The sequence below is a fragment of the Erigeron canadensis genome, chromosome 4, assembly GCF_010389155.1.
Source record: "Erigeron canadensis isolate Cc75 chromosome 4, C_canadensis_v1, whole genome shotgun sequence".
Taxonomy (NCBI): domain Eukaryota; kingdom Viridiplantae; phylum Streptophyta; class Magnoliopsida; order Asterales; family Asteraceae; genus Erigeron; species Erigeron canadensis.
In genome coordinates, this window is record NC_057764.1 from 29449994 (window position 1) to 29470680 (window position 20687).

Consider the following 20687-nt stretch of genomic DNA (forward strand, 5'->3'; position numbering starts at 1 on the left):
AAGCAGATTGGTACCTCTTACCCCTTTTGATATCGCCCCTACACACAACTACACACTTACGTTACCATTGCCGGTTATTGGTTTGGCCATTATTGAGTTGTCCAATATCATCTTCAAAAACCATGAAAAAATATCTAAAAAATGGAGAAGGAAACTATGTAACTTTTTTACTTGTCAAACATGTGATCCGTGATCGTGATATGATGTGATAGTGATGTGATTTTTTTCCTTCAAAACTTTAGTTGCATAGTGTTTAAAATAGGAATCTGAATTTTTGTATATAACCTTGTAATATACTTACTAGAGCTTATTTTATAAAAATTATAAACCTGGAAAAAATATAACATATTGAGTTTTTATTTGTATTAAAGCTAAATTTAGGACGGAGTATCAAATAGGAAAAAAGGAAAATATTCAAATATTTTTTTAAAAATCTTCCTAAAATCATTAATATCTTAATCTTAATCTTATTTTAATATATACTATAAGACAGTTGAACTAATGACTTATTAACCAATCACATTGTTTGATTTTATCAAATTGACTTTTGATGATATCATCATTTAGATAACTACAAATTAAAAATCTTAATAATCATTATCCAAATATATTATTATATTAATATTTATATTAATTTGTAGAAAAAGTCTCATTATTTACACTTTTTTGTTTTTCATCAATAACTTACACTTTTTAGCTCTAAATACTTAATTTATATTTATTTTTAGCCGTCAACTTGAAAGAATTTTTTAAAATTTATAATCATTTAATTAAATAAAATTTTTTTAACATATCAAATATTTTCTACAAAAAATTATTTCAAAACCTAATGACTTAATAACAAATATTAGATTAGATTTTTATAATTATAAATATTAATATTTAGTTTAATATTAGATATAAATACAATGTTAGCTTTAGATACATATCCCAAACATAATAACAGATAACAATATACAACATCATTCTCCTAAACACAATAGGAATCACAAAGATATGGGACGATCATAGAACCAAATACGATTTACAACAGAGGGTTACTTGAATCCTAAATCCAAATCAATATAAACTCCATTCAAAATTCATTATATCTCTCAATAAAAAAAGTACATAATTTTCTTTTTTTTCGTATACTAGTTTTGCATTTTAATGTTTAAAGTTACAGTTGTCACTCAAATCAATAGTCCTAATTGTTATCAAGGAATATAAAAACAATCCTAATTGTTATCATATTATCATTAGACAAGTGATTGAAAATAAACCTATGCGTGTTATGGACGCACATCATGATTACAAGATCACAAATATGTTTATATTTTTATTCTTAATTATCTTTCATAATAATATCACATTATGAGTACATTTGGTTTCAAAATATTCTATAATGGAGAAATTATTATATATAGCATGTGCTTTGTGGAATGACTACAACAAACAATTTCATCAATATGTCTAGGCTAATAATGACAGTGACGAACCTATGATTATTGTACTATAACTTGCAAAATATAACACTTAAAACCGTATTTTTTCAAAATTATAAGCTTTTATGACTTAAATGTATAAAGAATTAATATTGATAATATCGTAAATCCCGTATCCAGTGTTGGACACAGGTCTAATATCTAGTATGACATGTGTATTTCATAACTATTTTTACGTAATTTTATCTTTTCAGTTTTGATTATGATACATGTTATGATTTTATAGTTAAAAGAATTTTTAGGAGGTTTATTTAGGCGGATATACAATTTCCTTAAAATTATTATTAGCAACAAAAAAATGGGTTATTATTATTATTGTTGTTGTTGTTGTTGTTAGCTCCATCCGTCCCAATAAATTTGTACACTTTGAATTTTTTTATTCAAACTTTACGAACTTTGACTATAATAAATTTGTTAATATTATATAATATTTGATGAATATTATGAATTGATTGTGTTTTAGATGAGTGTATGTTTGATTACTATAACTTTCATCTGTTATTATATAACATAAATAAAAATATTTATGATCAAAATTGGTAAAGTTTGACTTCAAAATTTTAAATGTAGACAAAATTAATAGAACCAATGAAATATCAAGCAACAAAACTATATCTATAGTCAAATTCGTCCGGTACACACTAACAACAAAGCTGGAAAAGAGACGCATGATTGTTCAGTTTTTGATTGATTAGTTGTGAGATGGAAAGTTTGGTGAACTAGTTTGACATGTCATTATGTGTGTGAACACATATAGTCCAAACACACAAAACATTATCCATGCAGACTTTTACATTACTAATTCCCTTTCCATATATTATTCTTGCTACCAATGTTTTGGTGATTCGTTCTCGCAATCCGTGTTCATAGACTTAGAAATTACGAGTAATATTTTAATGAATTAATTTAGTTTAAAGTTAATTGTTTCTCCAACAAAACATAAACTTAGATTGTAGTCCGGCCCTCCCAGGACGGAGCCAGAATATCTTTGATGAGAGGACAAATTTAAGAGTCGTTTTATTTAGATAGATCTTCAGGGATTTTTTTTAAAAAAAATAAAAAATAGGTCATGACCTTAAATAGAAAAAATGGACTCTTAACAGAATTTCATTAACGTCAGGTTCAGTCAGATTATGAACGATGATATGGAAAATCTATTTTTTACAAGAACATCAGTCTTTGCAATTTTGGAACAATGATATACAATTTAGTATGTACATATATTTTCTACAATGACTATTATGATTAATATTATGTAAATAATTTTAAAAGAAAATAACATTTTCACATACGGCTATACTATATTAATGTATAATACATTTACTCAAACAAAGAAAACACTTTCTTCGTTAACCCCCCAACTGTACCCCTTAAGTAACCTCTAATTTAAGGAAATCTCCACCTTTTTTCAACCTCTCTCTTTCAAGTCTATTAACAAAACACTCAGGATTTTTACTCTACAAATAGAGAATTTATCTCAAAATTAATGTTTTCGACATAAATAAGGTACTTACAAAGGAGAAGCTTATGACAACGACGATGACATTTGTTTGTATCTATTTGTATGTTTTTTTTATTTCTCTATTTCAAATATACATTTAAAAATTTACATTGTACAAAAATTGGAATGAGGGCAACTGCCCACAATGCCCTCATTGTAGAACCGTCGCTGGGCCCTCCTATATATAGAACCCGGCCGCCTGGCTTCGCCACTACATGAGTGCATGTTGTCGTGCTTATGGTTAATTATTGTTTTTAGTTCGGGTATACGTTAATACTTAATAGCAACAGTCCTTCGAGTTCAAGACAAGAAAAGCATTCGTTCTCTACCGGAATCTTGTAATATATTCTATTCTATTATTGTAAGGTTACGATCTTATTTTGCTCACCTTAAAGGCTTAAACACTATAGTTCTACTTACGAGCATGTATGCACCTTATGACAAAATGGGAATTCGGTATGTCGTTATTTAATTTACGTAATGAACCATAGCTTTAAACTAATGCCAATATATGTTTTAGTAAAATAAAAATAATGAAAAGATATGGTATGTTCAATAATTTTACGAGAAGTTTGATATAATATTCTAGAATGAGCAACGATGTTTTAAATTTCTGATATTAAATTATAGAATAACATAGTACTATAGTTTCAAATATAGGGCAAATTATTTGAATGTATTTGTTAAGATGGTTTATATGGAAATTCACATTTGTTTTCATGCATACAGGCTTGAGACAGAGGAAACGATGAAATAAAGGTCAAAAGTTTAAAGTTAAAGCTTAGGTCCTAAAAAAAAGTTAAAAAGACCAACAGAATAAAATGATTGGGAGATACTAAAGTACAATGATATCAAAATAATCATCACATTTGAATTTCTTTTTCGAAAGAGATCGTGTATCTCTTAAACATGAATACTTTACATAATATTGTTAGTTCCTTGTGCAATGACCAAATAAATGAAAGCGATAAGCAAAGGTATTTGGAATAATAGAGTTGCTTCCTTAACCAAAAGTCTTGTAGTCGTGTACTAACTCTGATTCGGACAAGGGAAGTGATATTCATACCACGTTATTTGATACATCTACCACACTGTACACATTTCATAACATGCTGTACATGTAATTGATGCACAGTTATAATAGATGTATCAATTAAAGTGGTACGAATATCACTTCCCTTCGGACAATTTTGTAAAGAATTACGCCGCCCCCAATCCCCATGCATGACCATATATCATCATCACCATTCACCACCATATAAGTCATAACCCCCATATTTTTAGTATTGTACGCGAATTATAATCTAGATAGTTGAAATTTGATTCTTTATGTTTATTATTAGCCTATAAAATTATTAGAGTTTTACATTTGTTTGGAGTTATAAGTAAAAAAAGAAAAAAAAGAATCGAAACTGAACAAAACTAACCGACATAAAAACCGATCGATATTTTATATATGGAAAATGATTTATCCTCCTAACAAATTAGCTTAAAAATTCTACTAATAGCTTTAGATGGTGACATATGGATACCACTAATTCTCTTTCCTAATCTCACCCCCTGATTTTTCACATGTCACAATTTTATTAATTAGGAGGATTTTTAGGCTAATAATTTAAGAGGATTGATTATTACCCTTTATATAATTGAATTGTTGAAACTTTAAGTTTAATTTGATTTTAAGCCATAATCCTATTACCAACACACAAGCTTGTGTTTTATTGACAAGATTTTCCCTTCATTATAAATAACAAAAGTTAACCCAAATACCCTGTTTATGGATTTGAACTTTGGGCCATGTTATTCTCACCCACATGGTCCAAAAGTGGCTTCAAAAAATTAAAATAAAAAATTAAATTTTAGCCCCCAATTTGGACCTGAACTGTACATAGCTTTCTATTCATCCCCTTGTCTACGAAATGCTTAAGAAATAAAAATGACTAACAAAACATAAATTCAGGACCTCCAAATACTGCTGCAAATCCTTAAGTTAATTATTGATTGATTCATTTCTGATTATTGTAGCCCCTGCTGGTTTCTATTAAACCACCTTTTACACTAACACCGCATTCTTGAGTTTTTGTTTAAAAAAAAAAAGTAAGAAAATTGATCTTTTTATATTCTTGAGTTTTATCTCTTACAAGAAAAGAAAGTGTAAAAAGGAAAAGTAATGGTTTTTACACTCAAAAACTTTTTGGCCAGCCTGATTTGGATAAAAAAGATTTTTTCCCTATCCTTTCTTCCCCTATCTAATTTTATCATTTCTTTTCTTTCAAAATAAAACTCAAGAATAGAGCGTTGGTAGTCCCGCCCATATTCAACAATTTTATTTTATTTTTATTTATTTAGCTTTACAATTTTTTTTTTCATTCACTCTTAAACTCAATATATATGTATATTCATTGTTCTTATAATGGGGGAAGGGAATATGAGACTGTTAGGCATCTAAGTTGGGTGAAAAACCTCTCACATACTTTTTTTTAAACCATAAAAATCATGGGGGGCTAAGCATTTATTCAAAATATTAAAATATTGGTATGTGAGAGGTTTTTCATCCAAGTTGGGTGCATAACAGCCCCATACTCACTTTTCTCTTCTAGTATTGTACGTGTTTTATACTTTTATTAAGTCGATTTAGGATTCTGCTAGTTTTTAGGCATAGGTTTATTAATGTAACCAAGAGGGTGTTTGGAAAAGCCAAAATGCACTTTTAAGTATTTAGATACCTGATTCACTTTATCTTTTCTTAAGGGGGAAAGCACCTTGTATATTAGTGCTTTCTAAATTCTTCGGTGTAACTTTCTAAATTCTTTGATGCAATAATCTAAATTTCTTTTTACTGATGCGCATGTTGGTTAATGATATGCAAATAAATCTGTTTTTTTTTTATGCATTTCAGATTACAGCCTTGTGAAGTATGAATGTCCAATAAATTCATAAAAAGATGAAAGCCCAATGCTTGAAACTGGATATGATCAGCACCCTTCCACCAAGTATAATAGAAAATATTCTAACTCTTATGCCAATCAAAGATGCTTTGAGAACTAGCATTTTGTCAAGGAAATGGAGATATTGTTGGACGACCATGCCTATACTTGTATTTGATGAGAGTTTGTATGAAGCATCTAAACTTTGCGATAAGTTAAAGATATATAATCTTGTCAATGCCGTCTTCCATGTTTTGTTATCACACAAGGGTCCGATAGAGGAGCTAAAAATTGATCTTGATGATCTTAAAATGGTTTCTGAGTTGACGATAATTCTTTATCTTTCAAGGATCAATAATGTGAAAAGATTATTCTTTGAGCTTGGAAATTACTACTACAAGCTACCGCCTGCATTCTTTTCTTTACAGGGATTAGAACTCCTACAGCTATCAAATTGTTCTTTTGAACCTCCAATAACATTTCATGGATTTAGTGGGCTGAAGTCACTGCGGTTTTTCAATGTCCGGATTAATCCTCAAATATTGAAACGTCTTCTTTCCAATTGCTCACTACTGGATGAAGTCTGTTTGGTAAGATTCATATAAGCACTTATAGAGTTCCATCAATAATTTTGTTAATTAATTGTAAAGTATTTTAATGCAGAGTGGATATGAGAAAGACTTTCCAAGAGAAAAAACGTTTACATTTGTTGAGCTGTTAAGCTTTGTACCTTTGATTGTGACTTTGCAAATCTCAAAGGAGTATATGAAGGTAACAGTTTAAGTTAAAAATTATATTTTATGCAAGAATAGTGTTTGCTGATCCGAGTTTTTGCTATCATGTACTTGGCCACAGGTGGTATGCCACAAATGCTTCCAACTAAACTAGTTTACCTTAAAAATCTCTTTGTTGATGTGTGCTTGATGGAACAAGATGAGAATTCTTCTGTCCTTTGATGATCAGGAGCTCACCGAATTTAGAAAACATGAATTTCCGGGTAAATAACGCCACTACATATGGTAGTGCTTCTACTTGATTGGTAGATATATATATATATATATATATGGACAATCAAATAAGAACAGTCTTAAAATAAGAACGGTGAGAACACTTAAAAAAACATCATTTTGATGATATTAAAAGTCCATAAAACTAACATAGTGCATAACTAATTATCATTATTTAAAAAAACCTCCATGGACTTGCTTGATCTACGAGACGACTTGAGTTTAAACTTGGATCATCTCAAATTTTTTGAGATAGAAAATTTTAGTAACTTGGTTATTGAGATTAAAAGTCACCTGTGCTAGAGAATGCACGAATAGAGCTTAGTGACAATGTTTCGGTCAAAGAAGAAGTGAGGATGCTTAGAGATCTAGTACGATGTCCATATCCACGTGCATCGCCTTCTGCAAAACTCAAAATTGAGCGCTTAGAATTCTACCCAAAGATGTTTTATTGACAAGTTTCACAAGCATCAATTCTGGGCCTCTGGGGAAATACTTGACTTACTTTTATGTTGAGATTTTTTAAACTTAAAATCCATGGAAGTGGCATAATAGGTTTCTTTCTTATGCTGGTAGGATGCAACTTATCGCCTCAGTTCTGTCTTCAATGCAAGTGTACTCTGTGGTCTTGATTCCAAATGCACATTGTGCAAGACATTGAGAAAGTCTTTAAAGGCTTTTTATGGTGTCAAGAGAGATCTAGCTAAAGGTAAGGCCAAAAATACTTGGAAAACAGTTTGTACTTTGTAGGACAAAAAATCAAGGTGGTTTTGGTTTGAAAAGTCTTGTCCAAGCACATCTGAAATAGTGAATAAAGCTAAACGAATGTAACTTCATATTGTTGTCCACCAAAGATATTATAGCTAAAAATTACGGAAATTAACTACTTGACGTGGAAAAATATTTTAGGCTGTTAACTTTGAGGCTTGGATCATCTGAATGATTTTCGGCAACATTTAAATTCGTAGGGTTTAATTTTAGTCTGGTAAGTAGCTAGACAATATATCATATAATAAAATAATTATTTGATAATTATAAGATAACTATATATTAGGTATTTTAATTTGATTGCTACCATAGCTAATTGTACAGTATCAACTATCAAGTATCCTCTAACCTCGAAGTTCTTGACTTCTTGTTACCCTTTGGACTTCTATTGGTAGGGGATTTTTAGAGGTTTTTTCTGGAGCTAGGGCTTAAGGTTTATAAAAAGGAAAAGCTCCTAAAGAAAAAAAAAAGAAACTGTTTGGATAAATAGAGTTGGGGATTTTATTTTGGAAAAGAGCTACTAATGGGCTTATAAATAAAAGCTCATCTAGACAACGTTAGAAAAAAAGCCCATAGCTAATAAAATTACCCCTGTGCCCTAACGAATCCCGTTTACCACCATCAACAAATTCTCTACCATATTACGGTTTTAGTTTCTTGGCTTCTCCTTGTCCTTAAGGTACGTAAGTTTATTCTTGTGTCATCTGAATTGGGTTTTTTGTTGTTGCCTAATTGATTGTAAAAAAACAAAAGCAGATGGAATATAGTTTTTTCCATCTATTTATCTTTTTCGACAAAATATGACACATGAACATCATATTGCAATTTGCAAGTAACCATTTAATTAGAGTCATTTAGTTGTCCGAAAGTGTAATGGCCAAGTTTTAATCAATTTTGTAATCGAACAAATGTTGTTACTTATAATAATCTGGGTAGTCCTTTTACCTAGTAAATGCTCTTATATGAGAAAAGAAAAGAATACGACTTTTGACAGTATTTAAGCAAAAGTATATTATCGATGTAACAAACTGAGAGGATGTTTGGAAATACAAAAATGCACTTTTAAGTTCGTGTTTAGCAGATACCTGGTGCACTTTAGCTTCTCTGGGAAAATCACCCCTTTCCCCCCTAAAGCTAGTGCATTAGTGCTTGTTTTGAACAAAACTTGTAAACGACGAGCATTTGACAATATGTAATCACAAACAATGCTGAACTTGTAAACCGGTGATGTTGTGTTATGTAGCTGTCATATGAATTTATACCTGTTAGCTTATGGAGAGGTCATCAAATACATATAGCAATGAGCCAATGATTTAGAAGTATGGTACATTTAAAGTGAAGTTTTTAAGTTAAATTACATGCAAATATTTATATGACTCGTATAGTTGATTAGACTTCGGTGTACTTGTTTTCCGTAATTTTAAATTGTTTGATATAATAATATATTTTAATTTCTTATTACTTATGCGCATGTTGGTTTATGCATTTTACATTGCAGCCTTCTGAAGTATGATTGTCCAAGAAATTCACAAAAATATAGAAGTAGATCAAGGCTTGAATTTGGATATAATCAGCACCCTTCCACTAAATATAATTGAAAATATTCTAACTCTTGCCAATCAAAGATGCATTGAGAACCAGCATTTTGTCAAGGGAATGGAGATATTGTTGGACGACCATGCCTATACTTGTATTTGATGAGAGTTTGTATGAAGCATGTTATTACGGACAGTTAGGTATATATAAGCTTGTCAATGTCGTCTTTCATGTTTTGTTATCACACAAGGGCACGATCGAGGAGCTAAATATTGATCTTGGTGAGCTTCAAATGGTTTCTGAGTTTGACCAGATAATACTTTATCTTTCAAGGATCAATAATGTGAAAAGATTGATCTTTAAGCTTGGAGAATACTACTACAAGCTACCGCCTTCCTTCTTTTCTTTGCAGGGATTAGAACTCCTACAACTAAGAAATTGTTATTTTGAACCTCCAGTAACATTTCATGGATTTAGCGGGCTGAAGTCACTAAAGTTCTACAGTGTCCGGATCAATCCTCAAATATTGAAACGCTTACTTTCCAATTGCCCACTACTTGACGTCCTGTGTTTGGTAAGATTCATATAAGCACTTACAGAGTTCTATCAATAAATATGTTAAATGTAAAGTATTTTAATGCAGAGTGCATATGAAGAAGACCTTCCAAAAGAGAAAACGTTTTCGTTTGTTGAGCTTCTAAGCTGTGCACGTTTGATTGAGACTTTGCAAATCTCAGAGGATTACATGCAGGTAATATTCTACTAGTTTAAGATTTTATTGTTTCATGTAAGTACAGTTTTGCTAATTTTAGTTTTTTCCATCTGTTAAAGTACTTGGCCACAGGTAGTATCCCAGAAAAGCTTCCAACATCACTAGTTAACCTCAAATATCTCTTTTTGGATGTGTGCTTGATGGAACAAGATGAGATTTCTTCTGCCCTTTGTATTATCAGGAGCTCCCCAAATTTAGAGCAAATTAATTTCATGGTAAGTAACACTACTACATATGGTAATGGTTCTACCTCTAAATCTCTAATAGATATTTTACATATTTTATTTTTTTTTTTGATCAGATGCGTGATAATGATAATTTGTCTGTTCCAAAATCCTCCATGGACTTACTTGATCTTCGAGACGACTTGAGCTTAAACTTGGATCATCTTAAGATTTTGGAGATAGAAAATTGTAGTAACTTGGCTATTGAGATTAAATTAGTGGAACTCTTCATGGCTAAGTCACCTATGCTAGAGGATGCTTGCATAGTACTTAACGACGATGTTTCGTTAGAGGAAGAACAGAGGATGCTTAAAGAACTAGTACCATGGCCACATCCACGTGCATCAGCTTCTGCAGAAGTCACAATTGAGCGCTCAGAACTTGATTGAGAAAGAGGTCTTTTTGGTTTTACTATATAGTTTGTTTGTCTTGGTGAAAGATTAATGATTGCCAAGTCACTATGCTTCTATGGACAATTTAATTACAATGTGTTTGTATATTTCTTTTATTTTGAGTCTTTGTCGTATTAAAGCATGCAGTTGAAGTAAATTTTGTGGGGTTGTACCCAATTAAGTCAACACCTCTAGTCTTTTTTCTCACATGAGGTTCGAGGTTTGAATTATGTTTTAGAAGTGATTAGGGAAATAAATGGCTGGAAATTTGGAATTGGCAAATCTAAGTCAAAAAAAAAAAAAAAAAACTCAGCCATCCTTGATAAGTCAAACTAGAAAAACCTCTATTGTATATCCGTTTTAATAGGGTCTCATAATGATAGATAAAAACGGGCACTTTTTAGTTTATATCTGAATAATATTAATAAGTTTCACAAGGAATTTTTTTGTACGGATACGTCAAAAATCAACCCATTTGGTTTATGTACGAACTTTTGTTTGAAAGTTTGCAAAACTACAAAAACCGGTGTCTAAGACACCGGTCTTAACATTTTTGGGCAAAGCCGGTATCTCAAACATCGGTTCTAGCATAGGGTTCTAGCATAGGTGGCAACCCAAGCCGGTGTCTCTTAGACACCGGTCTTCAACTTTTCTGACAAAGACGGTGACTTAGAGGCCGACTTTCATGCGTTAGTATATATTGTTTAAAGTAGATTGAGAAATGTATGTATATAATGTTTAAAGTTTTTTTTGTTATGATCTGAAAAAGGGTATCTGGAGTCAATATATATATATATATATATATGGGTTGGTAAGGTGATGAAGAAGACGATTTCAAATCCCCAAATATATATAATTTATTTTATTTTTTGTGTGTGACTTTAATATTGGTAAATGAAAAGCATGTGGATAGTCAGAGAAAAAGTATTGAGGTGTATAATGTCTTGAATTTTGTGTTCAATATTACAAAAATATAGTGTGCTAGAACCTGAAACGATTTAAAAAAAAAAAAATTCAATTTATTATTGTTTACTGGAATATGGACAGTGTATATATCCAAACCTCTTAAATATCGCTAATTATATTGATACAAGTATTAAACTACTAGCACGGTACCCGCGCAATACGGCGGTGTTATGGCGGCGACGATGTGGTGGTGGGGGTCACTGTTGGTGGTGGAGGCGGCGTCGAGTGGTGTAGATAAGTGATGTAAAGATAATTGATAAAAGATTAATGGAGATATTTTGAATAAATAACTGATATTATAATTTAATCTTTAATGATATTTTAGATAATTCCTCCATAACTTCTAAAGAGAAGGTTGTTTTATTTATTAAATAATATCAAAATATAGATTAGGTGTATAGGAGATTTAAGATTAAGAAATAAGGGTATTTTGGATATAAAAAAAATGCTGAATTTCCTAAAATAGAAAAAGTCAATATGCTTTATAAGGGTTTATAGATATATACACGACAAAAATGCAAAAGATATACTCGTATATACAACTAGAGTAGGCCTGTGCGTTGCACGGCCGGGCTTCAAAGGTTATTATGTACATTTCTTTTATTTAACGGTTTTTTCTTATGATAGTTTGAAATTTTCTAAACAATACAAAATGATATAAAAAGAACTAAAAGGCAAAAAGGCGTTAATCTTATTCAGAATCAAACTAAAGTCAACCTGATAAACTAAAATAAATACTTCTAAAACTTGAAATACAACTCTAAAGCCAAGGGTGCTAAATCCACTTCTATTTACACACTCTCTCGATCTCAAAGCCCTTATGATAACCTGCCGTATAAGGGAAAAAAAAGGAATACGGCTGAGCAAAAAGCCCAGTAAACGGATATGACAAAAGCTGAAATATAATATCAAATGCGAAGACGTATATTAAAAGAACGAACTTATTACCTTAACAAACTTATTTCAAATCAAAGTACACATACGCATAGTTCACAAATACCTTATACATTAACAAATCAAATTAGACTATAAAACCAAGTTCCATAAAATAATGCACATAAGAGTCAAACAAAATTACTTGTCAAAGGGTTGAACGCTTCGTATGACACTACGAAAACGCAAACCGTCAAACTTACAAAATGCCTAGGACCGATCCATACGCCTCCTATCAAAATATCAAAGTGCGCATACCACTACCTGGTAATCAAAAGGAGACGTCGTAGATCAAATCAAATACACCGCTACGGCCGGTGCCACGTCATCGGTGTCACAATAACGCGCCCATGGGACCTCCATGGATAGGTTACTCTTATATGCATATCTTAAGAAACCATTTTGATCGACTTATATATATATATATACTTAAATATATCAAATGACAAACTTAGTTTTCGGACAAATAAATTATAATTACATATATTTCGAGACATTATAAAATATTAACTTAAAACCACATCTCCATCCACCCAATTCTTACAAAATTTCAATAGAGTCGCTTATAAATTTTCGGGCCAATCAATATGATTCATAGTATGTGTCTGTATTAATTTCCGTGGCCAATGAATATTTGAGGGACATATCATAAATCACAAAATGTGACTGTATTAATCTTTTGGGGCCAATTAATATGATTTATAATAAGCGACTGTATTATTATTTCGGTCAACGAATATTGAAGGGACATATTAGTGTACAAATCATCGCACCAAATGTAATATACCAAACGCATCTTTTCGGGACCATTCTCAAATCGGGTTTGAAGAGATGGTTTTGACACAACTATAAAGAATAAAATATTATGATTCCCAAATAAATATTTCTGAAGGCAACCTCGTTAGTACATCAAAAGTCAGGGATATCACAATATTTATACAAAGGATAACAAACAACTAATTTTTCAAATAACAAGCAACTTTTATAAAAATAAATACACATTTAATCAAATAAAATTTTGAGAGAAAAGATTTTACCTGAAGGATCTCAAGACCAACTACAATATCCGTACAATAATATATACATATATAACAAATAAAAGTCTTGAAAGAAAATATTGGACCGAAAAGCTCCTAATTACCTTTAGAATATCCGTACCTTAATAAAGGTCTAAACTTTCAAAAGTCGATGTACTCCACCAAGATCAGCAAACAAAATCTACATTAAAATAATTTTAACTAAAATCAATATACTTTAAGAATTTATATAAGAATTAGTTATTTAGATTTATAGGTTTTATTTTCTTTAATATGGTTAATAACCATAACTTGTTTAAAACATATATTAAAATGATAAAGTTTATCATATGGCTGACTAACTTTCTTACTTGTATGTACGTATGCGGAAAACTCGTGACAAAGGTTGTCATTATTTTGCAACATCGAAAACTAACAGTAATATGATTAATCGTTTAGCTATTGATCAAGTTTTTCTCGATCCATTTCTATATAACGTCTTGTGTCTTATTATACTTAAATTGAAAGAATAACTTTTGTTTTATGCCATCATCGAAAAGTTTTTGTTTTCTGTTTCGCGAGTTTGTATCAATATTATAGATCGATTACCACAAAACGTACGTACATTATTAGTATACTTTTTATATCTATTATATAAACACAAGGTAGATATTTAAATGAGTTGATCTCGTTATACCTCTACGGATGAAAGATGGGCCCCGTAAACAAACTCGAATAGATCTCAAAACGAACAAGAAACAAGTCAAGGGTGATAGCTTAACTCGAAGCAGATCTAGCTACGAACTTTTTGACCCATGATCTAAACATAGACTCTTGTTTCTAATTTTCTGATCAATATATCAAGGATTTGCGGTCAACGGAAGAGTGGGACGTACGATGGTGTAGTTTCTGTTTCGAATGGTGAAGATGTGCTGAAAACTTATGATCGATGTGTATTTATATATATCTTAAGGTTGGGTTTGATGGATGAATAAAAGGGAACAAAATCTGACTCTATAAAATAAATTGTAGCTGAGTAATAGAGGATTTGATTTTATCTAATTTGATCGTCTCTTTGATTTATATGACCAAGTTTCTCTAATTTTAATCAAATATTTAGTTTCACTTAATTAACACAAATTGCTTTTGTGCTCAATTTGTCTACTGCCGCAAGCCGTGCTCAATTTTTCACTAATAATAATTATTATCATCTTAACAGTTATTGATTCATACATGCATATCCCTTAGTAACTTTTGATTCAATTCATTCCATATTTATTTAATATTTATTTAACATTACTTCATTTGTTTTTAAAGTCCATGATTCTAAATTCCTTATATGTTGTCTAATATCTTTCTTAACCAACGCTATACACGTTAGTTTTTAAATTTCATGTTCTATGACACTAATAATTTAATTATTAAAAATAAGGATGTTAGTGATATCGTTTTAATTAGCATACGCGTTATAACAAACCATTCAATTAGTATTATATCATTCTCTTAATACATTAGTGTCATTTTTTTTACGACTTAAGCTATATATACTTATTCCATATTAATACTTCTAATTTATATTTACTTAGATATTTAATTTGGGGTACCAAATTATCAATACCAACATACATCTACACTAAACTATATATATTAAATAGATAGATAAGCATTCAATACCCTAATAATCTTATTAAGTCATTAACCTTATTAAGTATCATAATAAACCCTATTAAGTACATATCGATAAAGCGTTATGAATGCGCTAATTTTTCCAATATCATGATAGAACTTTTAATTATATATAGATCCATAAAGTAGCTATGTTTCCCTCCGTGACAATATTAACAGTTTGTATCTTTAAATAAAATAAACAATAACTATAGGGGGTAAATTTGACACTTTAAATAAACATTTTGTACCTTCTTCAACCTTTTGTTTTCAAGTCGCCGGCCGGAAAAAATGAAACATCCTGAATACTCAAACTAAACTCATCAGTATGGCTGGAGTATTTACTTTATTGAAAAGGGTTTTAAGACCGGTGTCTTAGACACCGACTTTGGGTGTAAAAGTGAAGACTGGTGTCTAAGACACCGACTTTGTTACGCCATGTATGTTAAGTCCGGTGTCTTAGACACCGGCTTTGTCTAAAAAACTCAAAACCGGTGTCTAAGACACCGGTTTTCGTAGATTTGCAAATTTTCAAACCAAAGTTCGTATTTACATCACTTGTCTCGAAATTTTTCGTATTCATACAAAATATTCGTTTCACAAGCACCAATTTTGAGAAAAATATAATCTTAGACTTATTTTATGTTAGACATTTTTAACTCAAAATGCATGAAAAATGATGGTGCTGAAGATATTCAAATTATTCAAAGATATTCAAATTATGTTTAAACCAAATCAAATATATAAATAAAATGCATTAACTTTGGTTAGTGTATGTGGTAGATGATGGCCGTGATAGGAAATAAACACTAACGATAAACACAAATGCGAAAATTACTCCTTCGTTTGACAACCTTTCTCAATCTGTGTGAACCTAAGATGAAACTAACAAATAAGGTACACTAAATGCAATCAAAACAACCCCTCAATGATAACAAAAACAGCAAACTAGCACACACACACAACACAATAGCCTTTAGCGTGGAAAACCTCTCAAAGTGAGAGTAAAACTACGGAACCCTTAGGCCGCTTAAAATCCACTATCACCAATAATAGAGCAATAATCAGACCTTCCCTAAATATACTAGAGTCATACAACAATCATCACACACTTGGGATAAAACATCAAGATGTATGGAAACAAAACTAAAGTCAAAAGAGGAATAACATCACCAATTTACTGCCCTATGTTCCAGTTGCTATAAATAATTATTTAGAGGAATCACCTGGGTTCGAGTCTTACTTCGCACATTTGTAGCTAGGGTGGATAAATAAGGGGTTAATTTTTGGAGAGTCTTGGCTTTAGGCTTACGTGTAATTTATAAGTAGAAGTAAAATACAATGCCGTAAAAAAATGTAAATATATTAGGTATTTTTATTTAACTTATTCAGACTCAATGAAAAATAAATCAGGAATGTCTCGATCAATCTTATTTGTAGATATATACGTACTTGGTATAAGTAACCCTTATGCCCGTATAATTTGTTATTTTCTTCTTTCAACTAGGGATATTGAACTTCGGCCTTCACAGACACCTCGAGGTAATATTATCTTGCAATTAATTGTTTGTATAATTCGATAACTTTGACGAGCGTTTTCAATTTCCATTGAGATCAATTAAACTAACTAGATCATGATATGTTACCTTACTCAGTTGACAATACAGATGAATTGAAGTACGTATATGCTTCATGTACTAGGTTTTTAGTTAACATAGCTGGATTACTATTACTGTTAATCAATTTAACATATTATGTGGATTATACTAAGATTGCTATCATAGCTAGCTAGTTGGACAGTATCAAGAATCCTCTAACCCCGAAGTTCTTGAATTCTTGTTACACTAAGTTCGACTTCTATTTAATTAACAGGAAGCTTATGTCGCAGTTGAATTAGTATTGTGAAGATTTCCTAGCTCGTATTTTGCTAACATGACACATATATTGTTGAGAGCATCATAATATATAGGGGGTTGAAACGAATGACGCTGGCCGTTCTGAATTTTAGAAAAAAATAATATTGCCAAAATGCCAAGGGATATAATTTTGTTCCATCTATTTATCTTTTTCGACAAAATATGACCACATGAACATCACATTGCAATTTGCAAGTAACCATTTAATTACAGACTTACAGTCATTTAGAGGGTGTTTGAGATTGAGTTATAAAGTGATTATCTGATTATTGAAAAAAGTGTTTTTATGAAAAAGTGATTATCGGCTATGAAAACGCAGTTTTGGAGAAGCATGTACCTACCTGCTTTTGCGTTTTGAAAACGCATAATCTATTTTGAAACGCGGATCCAGTTTTGTAATCGCAATACCAAACACCCCTTAGTTGCCCGAAAGTGTTATGGCCAAGTTTTAATACAATTTTGTAGATTTTCCCATTCTGTATCCTGTACAATCGAATAAATGCTGTTATCTATACTAGGGTAATCCTTTTACCTAATAATAAATGCTCTTATTTGAGAAAAGAAAAAAATAAGACTTTTCTTAGTATTTAAGCAAAAGTATATTATTGATGTAACCAATTAAGAGGGTGTTTGGAAATATACCAAAATGCACTTTTATTGATTTATGTACGTGTTTAGATACCTGATGCACTACGTACTTTAGCTTATCTTAAAGGGAGGTACCAAAGCTACTGCATTAGCGCTTGTTAATTTTGAACAAACCTTGTAAACGACGAGCATTTGACAATATGCAATGACTAGCAACCCTGAACTTGTAAAATTGGTGATGTTGTGCAGACTTTGATGATGTGACAACTTATTACATATATAGCTGTCATGTGAATTTGTACATGCTATATTTATATGACTCGTATAGTTGATTAGACTTCGGTGTACTTGTTTTCCGTAATTTTAAATTGTTTGATATAATAATATATTTTAATTTCTTATTACTTATGCGCATGTTGGTTTATGCATTTTACATTGCAGCCTTCTGAAGTATGATTGTCCAAGAAATTCACAAAAATATAGAAGTAGATCAAGGCTTGAATTTGGATATAATCAGCACCCTTCCACTAAATATAATTGAAAATATTCTAACTCTTATGCCAATCAAAGATGCATGGAGAACCAGCATTTTGTCAAGGGAATGGAGATATTGTTGGACGACCATGCCGCGACTTGTATTTGATAAGAGTTCTTATTTCAGGAAGTTAGATGTATACAAGCTTGTCAATGCCATCCTTCATGTTTTGTTACTACACAAGGGTCCCATAGAGGAGCTAAATATTGATCTTGGTCATCATGAAATAGTATCTGAGATTGACCAGATAATACTTCATCTTTCAAGGATCAATAATGTGAAAAGATTGATCTTTAACCTTGATGATCATTACTACTACAAGCTTCCGCAAGCGTTCTTTTCTTTGCAGGAATTAGAATACCTACACCTATCAAATTGTTACTTTGAACCTCCAGTAACATTTCATGGATTTAGTGGGTTGAAGACACTGCGATTTTTCAATGTCCGGATTAATCCTCAAATATTGAAACAATTACTTTCCAATTGCCCACTACTTGATGAACTCTGTTTGGTAAGATTCATATAAGCACTTACAGAGTTATATCAATAAATATGTTGAATGTAAAGTATATTAATTTAATGCAGAGTGCATATGAGAAAGACCTTCGAAAAGAAAAAACATTTACGTTTGTTGAGCTTCTAAGCTGTGTACCTTTGATTGAGACTTTGCAAATCTCAGAGGATTACATGAAGGTAATGGTTTATGCAAAAGTTAAAGATTATAATTTTATGCAAGAATAGTGTCTTCTGATTGGAGTTTTTGCTATTCTGTTATAAAGTATTTGGCCACAGGTAGTATCCCAAAAAAGCTTCCAACATCACTAGTTAACCTCAAATATCTCTTTTTGGATGTGTGCTTGATGGAACAAGATGAGATTTATTCTGCCTTTTGTATTATCAGGAGCTCCCCAAATTTAGAGCAAATTACTTTTGAGGTAAATAAACGCTACTACGTATACATGATAATGGTTCTACCTCTTATAGATATTTTACATATTTTACATTTTTTGATCAGATGCGTGATAATGAAAATTTGCCTGTTCCAAAAACCTCCATGTACTTACTTGATCTACAAGATGACTTGAGTTTAAACTTGGATCATCTCAAGATCTTCGACATAGAAAATTTTAGTAACTTTGCTATTGAGATTAAATTAGTGGAACTCTTCATGGCTAAGTCACCTATGCTGAGGATGTACGGATAATACTTAATTACGATGTTCCAATTGAGGGAGATGATGCATAGAGATCTAGTACCATGGCCACGTCCATATGTGCATCAGCTAGTGCAGAAGTCATAATTGAGCGCTTAGAACTTGATTGAGAAAGAGGTCATTTTTGGTGATACTATAATTTGTTTGTCTTGGTAAAAGATTAATGATTGCCTAGTCATTATGCTTCTATGGACAATTTAATTAAAATGTGTTCATATATGTCTTTTCGGGGTTGATTTTGAGTCTTTGTCATATAAAAGCATGCAGTTGAAGTTGGTTATGTGGGGTTGTCATACCAGGATTGGGGCATAGAATTAAGGCGATGGCAGTGATTCCTGTAACTTATTGAAGAATGGATTCAAGATTGTCATAAGAAGCTACGCATGTACTTTTGCCTTAAAATGTTTCTGAAAGATGGTTTTTGCAATTTCATTTGCTTTTACAATATCATCAAATTCGGCTTGTATATCACTTATGCCTCTGATCTTTTATAGCATCTGCTTAGCTTTGTTTGGATTACGTTGTATAAGGTTGTTTGGTGTATTGGTGAGAAATAGCAACCATGACCAAGGATATTTACCATCCCTAACCACGTTCTATCTCTTGAGTACATAGATTAAAAGATTTGCTACCAAAACTCCTATACGGACACAAAGTTGGAAACCCATGTTATGTTATATGTCCCCTGTATCTTGAAGGAGCCATTTCTGATAGACATAACGAATGCTGATAGAAAAAACTTGGGCTTTTAGGGCGAGGCAAGCATATGACCTTTTTGTAGAACCCTTGTATGACTAAGATCAATTCCACTAGTGAAAAGTAGAGGTGGTGATTTAACCCATTAAAAACTTTGGGGCAAATGTGTATTGCAGTATTGGCCCAATCCAACATGGCCAGACCCTTTCAAAAATCAAAAGTAACACCTTTTCACGCAAAGTGATTTTTACCCGCTAACTGACCTGACCATTTTACCATCTTCTAAAGTAAAGAATGGTAGTTCACCTGGTTCCCAAAACCAACTCCTACACCAAGCAAAATGCGGGCAATGATAAGGATATATGTATTGTAAGCTGCTCCCCTTCATCAGCAAGGAATGCCACCCCACCGATAAGAATTGAGGGTCTTCACCCAAAGGCTTTAGTGACCAGTGGAGCAAAAATGGTGGCAACTCGGCCAGCTACATATAGTGTAGTGAAGATGTGAATGAAGAATGATGTGAGGAGTTGATTGTCAATTTTGCAGTA

At 31.5% G+C, this 20687-nt stretch overlaps 1 protein-coding gene across 1 annotated transcript; it reads left to right on the forward strand.

Moving 5' to 3' along the window:
- Window positions 1-18147: 18147 nt before the first annotated feature.
- Window positions 18148-19434, forward strand: LOC122597351 (F-box/FBD/LRR-repeat protein At1g13570-like). The gene is made up of 4 exons (XM_043769953.1): window positions 18148-18741; window positions 18816-18923; window positions 19010-19165; window positions 19246-19434. The coding sequence occupies exons 1-4, from the start codon at window positions 18148-18150 to the stop codon at window positions 19432-19434; spliced, it is 1047 nt and encodes a 348-aa protein (XP_043625888.1).
- Window positions 19435-20687: the final 1253 nt, after the last annotated feature.

What these genes read in the sequence shown, in the direction of transcription:
- LOC122597351 (XM_043769953.1), top strand. Translation starts at nt 18,148, where the DNA reads ATGATTGTCCAAGAAATTCACAAAAATATAGAAGTAGATCAAGGCTTG. An exon ending in TACTTGATGAACTCTGTTTG is followed by an intron (nt 18,742 to 18,815) that starts GTAAGATTCATA and finishes AATTTAATGCAG; the next exon opens with AGTGCATATGAGAAAGACCT. An exon ending in TCTCAGAGGATTACATGAAG is followed by an intron (nt 18,924 to 19,009) that starts GTAATGGTTTAT and finishes TCTGTTATAAAG; the next exon opens with TATTTGGCCACAGGTAGTAT.